The following is a 12,745-nucleotide window of genomic DNA, read 5'->3' as shown; positions in this document are numbered from 1 at the left end:
AAAATGCTGAAGTCCAAACAGTATCTTCAAGATAACGGCTCCATCTCATTTCAATAGTCATCATCATCATCTTCACATCAGTGATTAGGTTTATTAATTAACCTGTTCCGGTACCCATCTCTTTCTTGGCCTCCCTACATCTCTTTTTCCAGTAGGTCTATGGAGTAGTTTTGGACTTCAAGTGGCATTCTATTCAAATGACTGCACCAGTTGCGTCTCTCAATAATAATTGGAAAATAATCTATAATATTGACCAGTTGTCTGGAATTTAATTGGAGGATTGGAACAAGTTTACTAATTCCGAATAATTTGTTTGAAGAAACTAGTATAGTTGCTTACGTCAGTTCCGATGTCCAGTTTGACAGTTTCCATTTCGGCTTCATCCTTCTTCTCATCGTCCACCTTGTGTGATCCGTTGCTGTCATCGAGTGTCTCCATGGACGCCAGACCCGCCTGGGGGCCCGGAGTTCCTCCCCTGCCGTCCTCAACATCCCTGTCCTAGAATACAGGACACAAAATTGAAATTTATTCATAAAACTGACAACATACAAACAAACTGAATGTACTATTCTAGAAAACTATTAGTACACTAGAATAAACCAATGTACCTATAATACATTGTATTCTAGTATTCTAGGTACCTTGAAATAAACTGATATAGAAACATCATAATATTTATTATTTTCAAATTTAATAAATCTATACAGAATGTCCCACGAATGGTGTAACATCCAAAGACCATAGATTCTACATGAAAATTGTCTTTTTTTCTTTAGGGCTACTCTTGAATATAAATACAATATAAATCCAAGTACCCGTTTTAAAATTGTATACTCACAACATGTTTCCGATATATGATGCCATTATCTAGTGAATGGATAATAAATGAAATAAATACTAATATATGATCAAAAATAAGAAGCTTGTAATAGTATTTATTTAATGTCATTTTCTTTATTTTCCAATCACTTGAAAATGGCATCATATAGCCGAAACATGGTGTGAGTAAACAATTTTGAAAAGGGTACTTAGATTTATATTTTTATTTATATTCTACATGCAACCTGTAACAAAAATGTTCTTATATCGACCTTAGTTTTCGAGATATATTGTTTTTTTAATTTTTTTTTTAAAAAACGTCAATAACTAGAAAACCACCCGTCAACATTTAATCCTAAGGATATGGTTGGGATGGAGAAGATATTTCCAAAAATATAAATAATAACTTGTTCATTAGCTTGACGTTTTTAAACTTTTTATGAAGGTTCAAACTGTTTGAAATTTGGCTTTCAACTTGACGAATTTACGTACTTTCTTCAACTTTGAGCGCACATAAAAAGTTCAAAAACATTCATATTGATCGACATCTTAAGCGTATCAAGCAATACGTATCAAATATAACAAGCACTAATTAAAAACGTTCAATCAAGTAATAATAGAAATTATCACCGCGATAGAATAAAGAAATGGGCTTCCAGTGAATCATGTCTAATTCATTTCATTTAATATACAACATGTCATAGGTCATTTAGAATAGCATTGAAAATTGCCATACATTCACATAATAATTACATATATAATTACATCACAATTATACGCAAACGAATTCATACTAAAAAAACATTAAATTTAAGGATTTCAAAACGGCTGTTGTAACTATGAAGGCATCTCTCCAACAACGAATCCTTCACCCTAGTCCTGAATGACTCTAGTGACTGAGAATCCCTTTTATTCTCTGGCAAGGCATTGAAGATTTTTTCCCAATATATTTAGAATAAATTCGTATTATTCAAAATACATTCGTATCCTGATAAATCACTGATCCTCTCATCAGCAAAATCTTCTTTATTAAATTAGGTCATTTCGAAAAGTTCAATTCCGAAGTTCCAGCTTTGTAAATCTCTCAAATAAAATTGTTTTGTGTGAAGTAGGCCAACCATACCTTGGCAGATTTGAGTTTTTTGGGAATTACGTTGACCAATGGCAGCTTGATGGCATTGATGAGACCCTTGGCCCTTCCCTCCCGCTCCCCCTCGGTTGGGCTCTTCACATCGTCTGGGCTGTTCGGCTGCAGATCAGTCTTATCCTCTTCCTTGCTCTGCAACAAATCATACCATACCATCTTTATTCCTCCTTACCAGAATACAACATAATCATTTCATAATAAAATACCAGAATATTGTCTAAAAATATCACGAATCTATTAAAAAGTTACAAACATGCTTCAATACCTATGGTGTCATCACTACTGTCCATAGTGTTGAAAAAACTTTTCAATAAATTTGTGATATTTTTAGGCAATATCCTAGTGTTTCAATGTGGATAAATAGGCTATCACTATATCTCACCAAAAACAGTATATCTGCAATATTCCTTTCGCATTATACATTTGAAACTATTTAACAAAACATTGTAACTATTTCACTATTTTATAGAACAAATTTACTATATTCACATAATCAAATTTAAACTATTCAACAGACTATTGTAACTATGTTACAGTTTATTTGATCAGTAAGATTCTAAAATATAATATAATCCATTTATAATTGATGCATTCATGTTTGATAATTGTTCACATGAAATTCATTAATATCAAAGTAGAGTGACACAACTGTAAGATATCGTCCTTTTAATGTTGAGAACCATGAGAAAGTACAAATTTTAAGGCTGAGATATTAAAATATTCATCCAACATTCCTTTAAAATTCGATCCCTTACAACAATCAATGTTAAAATTAACTCTACAGGTTTAAATCACAGCCAAACTGATTCTTCAAATAGAAATAGATTTCTGAGATTAGAAAAAAGTTACCAAATCGGCTGAATCGAATCTGGATTGAAAGAAAGATAGATATCAGTCTGTTGAAGTCTACAGAAAAATTTAGTTATTTTCATTGAAAACGGTTCACAAAGAGTGATTGTTTGGAAATATAGCATTGTTTTGACAGCTCTTAAAAACGGCATAATGAATGACAGGCACAACATTTAGTCTGTGCTCTAAAGCTCCGCACACACACATCGATTTTTGTTCATACGATATTTTGCCGTCCTTATGATGAATTCTATCAGATTAAACGGAATTTGATAAACATCATCTGTTTAATGTAATAGAATTTATAAGGACAGCGAAATACCGTACAAACAAAAATCGATGTGTGTGTGTGAGGCTTTAATTATTAGTTTCGTCTGCTGAAAATTTAGGCCCATATACTCAATAGCAGCTCAAATACAATAATCCTAGTTCAAACTATCACCTGACCCAGTTGAAACACATTATACAGATGAGACCATAGTTTTGTGATCTACAATTAAAATGAAGGCATGGTCGCATTCAATTTAACCGAGTTTCAATCCGGGTTTAAACCAACAGCTGATCTATCTCCGTTTAAAACAAGATGGTGCATATAATCCTGGATTATTTAATCTGCAGTTGAGAATACAGGGCTCATTCAATGTGTGAACACTCCCAAAAGTATGTATTCCATATGTAACCAATGTATATTTTTCTGCCCGGTTGGAGAGAATTGTTTAAAAAGCACCCCTTAGCATGATTTGAGAGAAAAATATGAAGGCTAATAATGGAACTTCTCGAAACTCAAATCTGATTATAATGTAGTGGAAGTGGACTAAGCGGCTATACGTCAAGAGCGAGTTGAGAATAAAGTCCTAATAATGAGAGCCAATGGTATTATTTTTCTGCGCGGCTGAACATTATTCATTGGAGAGCATCTCTTTAGGCCATTGTTTACAGAAGCAGACGGACGGAGGAAAAATCCCTCCCCAGGCTATCAAATGGTTGCAACGGGCACAGACGTCCGTCTGTCTGCGTATGTTTGCTCACACTTGAAGATGTTTAATTTTTCCTCCGTCTGTCTATCACTGTGTGTTTTGGCCTTTAGCATGATAGGAAATAATTTTGAAGTCCCCATAACCTATAGTAACGGGCTAGTTACCAGCTCAGGACTTACCTTGGATTTTTTGCTGAAAGGATTGGAGAATTTGAGCTTGGAGAGTCTGGCCAATTTGTTGGAATTATTGGCTGGCGCCTCGGGTCCCACAGTAACAGCCGTACAGGGTGGCTCCAGAAGATCCGATCCTTCTTCGTTGTCTTCTCCCTCCTTTAAAACAAGAAAAAATATCAATTAATTTACAATTTCCACCAGTATTATACAGTATGATATAAGAAATAGCTACACTAGAGAGCTCCCTACGCTTGAGAACTCGCTCAAGATGCCGCTGATATTCTGTCAGCTAACCTATTGAAATTTATTATATTTTTTATCATATGTTAGGACGATCCAGTCGGGGGTCCAGACTAAACGTCTGGCTAAACGGGTATGGCGAGCGAAGCGAGTCTGACGACTAGTAATATAATATTCCCAGGAATAGCTCTGATTGAAGAAACAGTGCCCAATCAATTTTTCCGCGATAAATGCATTTCAATCTTCAAATTGGGCCAACCTAACAAAGTCAACTCAACTTAATGCCAACCTGACAAAATTATTAATTTAGTTACCAGTTAACAACTGTTTCGAAGAGGTGCTCTCTCTAGATTATAGTTCTATATAAACATATGGTATGAACATTTTTCAATTATAATTAAGAGACTAAGAAGAAGAATATACATGCTAAAACACGAACTTTAAACCCTTAAAACCACCCTTAGAGTTAAAATATTGCCAATCTTAGTGCGCCTCTAAAGGGCCAACTGAACATACCTACCAAATTTGAACGTTTTTGGTCCGGTAGATTTTTAGTTCTGCGAGTGGTGAGTGAGTGAGTCAGTCAGTCAGTCAGTGAGTGCCATTTCGCTTTTATTATATAGATGATAATTATTTATTTATTCATTTGAGGGTGCAATATTACAGATCATATTATGAATATGATTGGGATAGAACAGCTGGCTTGGCCCAAAACTATTCTAATTCCAAGTTTTGATAACATGACCAAAAACAAAATTATTTAGCACATATACTTTCTTGCCTAATACAGGATGAAAGAGATGATCAATCTTACTGTCCAAAAAACTGTAGAAAATTGTGTTGAAAATTTGAAGTAGATTGATGAAAGAATTCGAAAATTATCGTCGAACATGAATACAAATACACAAACACACGACTCGAGCCTCAAACTTCAGTGATCGGTTAAAAGGATAAAATTATTTATTTCAAATCAAATACATTATGCCATCTTTGAATAAAAAGAAACAAAATGATTAAATGAATTCTTTCGAATAAATACTAAAGAGATTTGAAATTATTGTAACAATTTAAAACAACTATATTTCAATTTACTACTGTTTTTGAAATAATGGGAATGTATCATACAACAATTTAACGTACTCTTGATAGCTACAAATAACACGTTATTTTTTCTACTACAGTACAATGAAAACATTTCATTTTAAAAAGTACTGTAACTCCTAATAGTTACAAATATCTTTTTTACTATCTGACAAATATGACCATAGAGAATTGAACAATTTACGGAACAAATTCTTCAGATCTGAGAGAACAAGTTAATGGGATTTCTTCACAGACTGCTCGGACCCACAGATTAATGAGTCGACCAACAGCAATTTGTCTGTATTGCCTGTTATTGTTCTATCAAGCTCAATGGAGAGACATGCCTTTAATTCATTTCACACGAGGGAGAGTAGGCCTAATTCTGATGCCAGAGCACCTTCAATGGGACTAAGTAAAGAGGATTATCAATTTTAGAACAAGATCAGTTAATTCCATAAGTTTGATGAGATTAACTAGTTTCAATTTCAGAACAAACTGTCAGTTAGTTAGTTTCAAAATTGATTGAAATAACTCGACAATTTAAAACAATTGGATCACAGTGGATCGTTGATAAAAAAGAATCATATTATAGAAATCTATAATCTCTAAGAGAAATAATATTTCCAGAAGAAACTGATCATCATCATCATCATCATCATCATCATCATCATCATCATCAATTCATCATCATTGAATTTCATTCAATTTCATATTGTTGAATGAATCTCTAGATTATAATTTGGAAAATTCATAGATTAATATTAATTTTATCGTTCATTATGATGATATGATTAAATAGGAGGCAAACATTAAAAATATCTTGGAATGCCAATAAATAAATGTGGAATGTCCATTGTCAAATGGTAAACCTTTGCCCCACTGGTTGGGTGACATTGTGCCAAGTTGTAAATTTGACGTTTATATGAGCGGTTGCTAAATTCCCTCTTTTGCGAATAAATTCACAAAAAATTAAGGCCGTCCGGCTCGCAAAATTGCTGTGTTCAAACCTCAGCTTTAGCTCAGTGGTAGATACATGAATTTTCCCGATGCAATTAATCACCATAAGGTTCAATGACCAGTGATTATTAATTCTTACCGCTGCTTCTATGAAGTTCTTGAAGAATACCAATAAGGAAATCAAAAGAATAGTTGATGACTGATTATCAGTAACCATGCATACAATAAAGAATAATAAAGACCAACTATAGTTTTTCTAGTTGATCCTTAAAACGCTTGTCATGAATACAGGTGTTCACCAATTTATCCTTCTAAAATTCCTTAGAGCTTACAACGCCAGTTCTTGAAGCTCTCTCGATCCTTATATGATATAACTGGAACCTTATTAATATAATTATAAATATACTTTTTCTGACAGACCAATGTGACTATCATCAAAGGATGATAAGTACTGAATGCTCTTAACAAGATTAATATTAATTGATTCAATAATTTCATATGCTGCAGAATATTTTTTGGTACCAAGACAGCTCAAACTGTATATCACGAGATGAGTTAGGAAAAAATAAATTTCTATGATTTGTATGCTGACATAAAACACAAAATATATTCCCATAAAACAATGTATAAATAAAATACTCTATATCTATAATTTTTCCAATATATATAAATTCTTTTCTAAAATCTGAATAATTATCACAGGGTTTAATGACATTCACAATAGTGAGTTTTAAAAATTTATAAATATATTATATTTAATACTGATGCTTAGACTTCCAGTCAATTCAAAATTCTACAAATAAAAACCTGTTTGGTCTATAGATTTGATATTGATATGATATACTTTGCTCAATTAGCAAAAATAATAATTAATAAAATTGATATTCAACATGAGATCTCAGGGATATATGAGTTCGGGCCGTGCATGCAAGTAAGCTTCCTACATATATCAAATAAATTTATAAAATGTTCTTATGAACTATGTGATATCACTCAACACGTTGTGACTTTTTCTTTAATTTAAGTTAATTTGAATAGCGCTTTTGATTAATTTCCCCACTATACGTAGAAAGGCCTTAAAACGAGCTCGTTTGATTTATCACTCACATTAACGATGTTCTTGACGGTCTCGTGGATTGAATTAATTATTTCCAATAATTAATTAGGCAGGTCTCTTTCGTCACTGCTGGGCTAACGCGTGGTCCAGATTTCTCTTAGATTTCTTTCTAAATTAAAGATATATTTATGGGGAATAATTACAATTACGAACTCTTCAACAACACTGAGTTCACAGATAATTTAACATTTATTACAAATATTTCACATTTAAAAAAGGGATTGGCTTGGTAATTTTCAAGATTTAAAGGAAGAAAAGAACCCTAAACTCTATGTGCATCCTCTCAGGTCCAGATCACAAGCCAGAAGAAAAAAGGTTTTCAGAAAAATTTTATCTCTTCCTTGAACAAGTTGTAAGCTTCTTTCTGATTGGCCTTCAATTTAATAAACTCAATACAATTGGTTGTTTCAGAATCAGGGTTTCTTCAACTTTATAATAGAAAAAAAAAAATAAATAAAAGTTTTTTTATAAATACATGTAGTGATTATCTTAAACTATATTCATAAATAAATCATAACATACGATTTTAATAGTTAATATACATTTAGTTTTTTATATGAGTTTTGTATACTCTGGATTTTCATGCTTTTTAGATTATAATAAATATTTATACAGAAATAATAGTGGTCCGTATTTCTATACATCAATCTTCCTTAGTTAATAACACAAAAAAACGAAGTCCCAATAGATATCAAAGCTAAAGTATCAGCTGGGAATAGATGTTATTATGCTTTAAAAACTTTTATCAATTCCCGACTTATCTCAAGAAGGCTAAAAGTGCAAGTTTACAACACTGTCATAAGACCAGCCGTACTATATGGTGCAGAAACCTGGGTACTTACTCAGAGGGACGAGACCATATTCAATGTCTGGGAAAGAAAGGTCCTCCGAAAAATCTACGGACCCACCTATAGTGATGGAGAGTGGAGGATCCGCACTAACCAAGAGTTGCGAGAGCTCTACAACAACCCAGACATTGTAGTAGAAATAAAAATGAGACGTCTAGGTTGGTTAGGACATGTGGAGCGCATGGATGACTCAAGGAGCGCAAAGAAAGTCCACAGAATGAATCCTGGAGGAAGAAGACTGAGGGGAAGACCAAGAATGCGTTGGATTGACGACGTGGAGAATGACTTGAGGCAGATGGGTATCAGAGGATGGAGAAGGAAAGCTCAAAATCGGGACGAATGGAGAGGCATACTGCGGGAGGCCAAGACCCTCAATGGGTTGTAGAGCCGAGGAGTAAGTAAGTAAGTAATCTTCCTTAGTATATATAATACATCCTTTGTGAGTAAATTTTTATATTTCAACCTATTATACTGGTTGATCGAACAATCAGCTGATTCGCTCAGTATTGATTCAAATAACTATCGATTTATTCTAGATCGATTGATTCATTTAAAGTTGTAAACAAATAATTCTAACCTCAATATACATGCAAGCTTTTATTTTTTATAATCTGCCAATAATAAATAAGCCGCTTTATAATTTTTAATTCTGCCAATGGGTTCATTAGTTGTTGAATCACAGTTATACATATTTTCTTATCATTTTAGATAATACTATTACTCTTTATCGCTAACAATATTCGATTTAATTTGAGTTGTCCTTTGACTAGGTTTAACTTCTTTTCCATTTTATAATTCTATTAAAATTCACTGGTTTGCTCCAGATATTCTGTGGTGCTAAAATACCACGTGACACCATAAATAAATAAATGTAATCATCGAACTATTACATCAGCCGGCTCTATGACTCATGTAGACATCACCGTCAGCAGAAACATGATCTTCAAAACATTCACATTAATAAAAACTGAATTGAAATAATACTAGATAGTAGTAGCACGGAATAAGCATACCAGTAGTGCTTCTTTCCTCTGTGGTAGTAGATACCATGGATTGTTAGACAGTCAGGGCGCAAATGTCGTGAATAGGGCACACCGTGGTCATTTTTGAGTAACAGCTGTGGAAGATGTCTCAATTTCTTCGTTAGGTCTAGCATAATAAGGATCGTGATGATGATAAGTCGAAATCAAAGGCAAACACCTCGGAAACAAGATGGCCGCCAAAATTTTCAGGGTTTTGCTATATCGCTTGTATTTCAATAACCGTTCAAGATATTCAACCGTTTATTTGAACGAAAATATTTTAAAAAATCTTCTTCTACAATATTCATGTTTAATGAAATTTTCCTCTAAAACGCATATTTTATCAGTTATAACATTCAAAAGCCGAAAAAATTTTTTTTCTAAATTTGTTCTAATTTTATTCCATTATAACTTTTTTGTGCAAGAGATACAGGGTAATTTTAAATCTATGAAATCTAGAGCGTGTTTTTTTACTTTGGAACGATATATCTTTAATCAAAGAAAACCCTGCATGATTTCTGGAACGTTTTTCCATACCCATGAGGTAACAAGCTAGAACTTTAAAATCGATTTTTTCATGACTACTTCAAGATAGAGACTTGCAAATGGTCTCAATCGCTTCGTTACAACAAGACGAATTATAATAATGATGATGGAAACAACGAATATATTCGACATCATTGAAAAATACAAGATGGCGGTCATTATTGACAGAAATTTTTATATCATTTGTTATGCAGTTATTGTGAAAGATATCGGATTGGTTTTACCACCAAAGTGTTTAGAATTAACCAAACAATGATTTTTGAGAGATTCATCTCATTTCGACCACTCTTTCTATTATTTATTCAACTTCAAAAACTTGAAACATACATTTTTCGTGGACAATATTTTACTTTCCACCCTGTATATGTATTCACGGTAGACGCACACTAGTATTATTGGCACAGTGTTGTAGAATATTTCCAAAGCTTCAAAATGACATCTGGTTGGAGGCTGTAAGTCCATATTTTTCGGCTGGAGCGTCATCGGAAAAAGAGTAAAAAGTACTGTTTGCAGCGGAAAACACGTTTTTTCCACCAAATGCCAATTCCAACAATTAGAAAATCGTGTAACTCATGACTCCTTAGGTACAGACTTGGGAATGGTATCAATCTCTTTATAATGATGTGTAGAAAGAGAATATCCATGATGGTAATCTTAGAAATGATTGTCATCATAATAAAAATAGATGGCGGCAAAAATAAGTCGATTTTAAAGAGATCGTCTGTAATTCTAATAATGATCAATCCAGCCATCTGGAAGCTTTAAATAATCATACTACAATATCCGAAAGATTTATCCAATTCCACCAACTTTTACTATGATTCACACCTTCAAGAGCGGATATCTCGAAAACTAGAGAAGATATAAAAACGTTGTGGGATGAATATTGTAGGAAATTATGTGAGCCTTAATTTTGTATATAACAATTATCTCCGTAAGATACATAGTTTTCGAGTTATATGCGAGAAACCAAAAAATGGTACCTTTGAACCACCCCCACCCACTTAGCACAGGGGGTGGGGGTGGGGACTTTTAAAATGTTTACCTCCTTACTACCCTAAACAGAACTGCGGGGTCAAAAATTGTCTTCGAAAGATTTCCCTCTATAACCTTTTTTTGACTGGACTAATTTCTTTAATGTACATGTTAACACCGATCAATTGAAATACTAAAGCCTGGTTTCCATTAGTAGAGTTCGTGGTAGAGTTTCCCTGGGCAAGTACTAACTATCTTGTGAACTCTCCCAATGAAAACGTTCATGGTAGAGTACTCATAGTAGAGTATTAGTTTTTATTAGAGTAGAGTGGTATTATAGCACCGTCAGATAGTATTTTACCACTTTCCTTCCTCCATCACCGCTTCTCACTCTACTCTACCACTACTATGCTAATGAAAACAGTCTCGAGCTATTAGAGTAGAGTCATGCCGTAGGCTATCAAGTATTGTTATTTATTAAAAAGTATCAATTTATTAAAATTCATCAAAAAGTGATGATTTATTTAAAAGTATTGACATTTTAAGGTTAGTTCTGTCCACTAGACAATACACTTTACCTACTATTCTCAATTGTAGTGAAAACATTTACTCGATCAAGTAGAGTAGAGTTAGCTCGGTAGATTAAGTATTGTTACCTGCTCATATGAGACATATAAATGAATCATATATTTATCTCATATTGATCAGGATTTTAGAGTTTTTAAATTAAAAGTTCAATGAACAGTATTTTGTCTTTGAACAATCTTTGTCATCGACAGAAAGTCGAGTTACCTATTTTATTTGTTGTCAATATTAACGTAGCTTCTCTTTGTTTCTAACAACAAACGTGCCGTTTGTGCGACAGATAAAAATATGTACCTACTTGAAATGGCTTTCATGTTTGGCATTGACTGAGTTTATATTAATATCCAAAATGTAGCTTTTGGGGCAGAGCTCGTTCGTTAGGACTGTGAGTAAAGTCCGGCTGATCCAGTGAAGAAGGCTAGATTTCGTTTCGTTCTATAATACAGTTATTCTGTCACAGATCGGGCAGTTTAAAAATAATTGTATTATTAAGGGAGACGGATTCTGAACCTAGTTCAGTTAATTTTTGTTTTTTTAAATACTAACTGTGAAGTCGCGATTAAACCAGTGAATGCCAAAGGGGGAAGCCATCTTCAAAAGGTAGGTGTTATTCTTTTTGAGTTTTCTTTTCATATTTTCCATAACCACAAAGATTGTATCTTTAGCAGCAGCGAGTAGTTTCCCCAATAATTTCATAACAATATTGTTTTTAATAATAAAATTAATCTTGAAAATGAGACTTTTCCGGCTTGAAATCGGTTTTCAAGTCCGAGGCCGTAGGCCGAGGACTAGAAAAGATTGAGAGCCGGAAAAACATTTTTGCCCGTTATGCGAACGCTATTTTTCGCCACACAGAAAAATAAACAATATATAAATGAGAATAATTGTTCATTAAGCACTTTCGAAAGCAAAAGTGGAAGGTCATAGCTCTAGCAAATCTGAGGTAATCTGAATATCAGAAAATTGTCCAAGTATTTTTATTTTTTATTCTGATTTGTCTAAATATTCTAAAAGATTATGTTCAATTATGTGGGAGGTTGAGTTTATACTCTTTTATTCTTTCAAATGACAATAAGATGATATTATTATGAATGTTTTAATTATTGAATAATAAACACAAATAATGAAAAGTTGTTTGATCAGCTGTTTTAGCACACTTGAAATTTGGCCAATCTGAATGTCAACGTCAACAATGCTTGTTGTCATCGACTTAGGAAGTTTAGGTTAGAAGTTCTATCCTACTCTGAAAATCGAATTTGTATAGTTTATAATATCTTATTTGTATTTCATTCATCCTGATACCTCCCTCGCGTTTGCTACCTTTCAGCCTGCCGCTCTGCTCTGCTCCCCACGCCACGCATCAACCAAATGAGTGGTTGACCCACCCGCCACCAGGGTGCGCCTCAG

General features: G+C 33.4%; 1 protein-coding gene across 1 annotated transcript in view; it reads right to left on the bottom strand.

Moving 5' to 3' along the window:
• The window catches only part of LOC111043568 (neurotactin), a 67,365-nt gene that overhangs the window by 29,324 nt on the left and 25,296 nt on the right, over positions 1-12,745 (bottom strand). The window contains exons 3-5 of the mRNA XM_039424743.1: positions 3,972-4,121; positions 1,943-2,098; positions 340-498 (exon numbers count right to left, since the gene is read on the bottom strand). Coding sequence (XP_039280677.1) covers positions 340-498; positions 1,943-2,098; positions 3,972-4,121 — 465 coding nt within the window. The remainder of the gene's footprint in view (positions 1-339; positions 499-1,942; positions 2,099-3,971; positions 4,122-12,745) is intronic.

This window comes from Nilaparvata lugens, chromosome 3 (genome assembly GCF_014356525.2).
Source record: "Nilaparvata lugens isolate BPH chromosome 3, ASM1435652v1, whole genome shotgun sequence".
In the NCBI taxonomy this organism is placed as follows: domain Eukaryota; kingdom Metazoa; phylum Arthropoda; class Insecta; order Hemiptera; family Delphacidae; genus Nilaparvata; species Nilaparvata lugens.
This window is presented reverse-complemented; position numbering and strand designations above follow the sequence as displayed.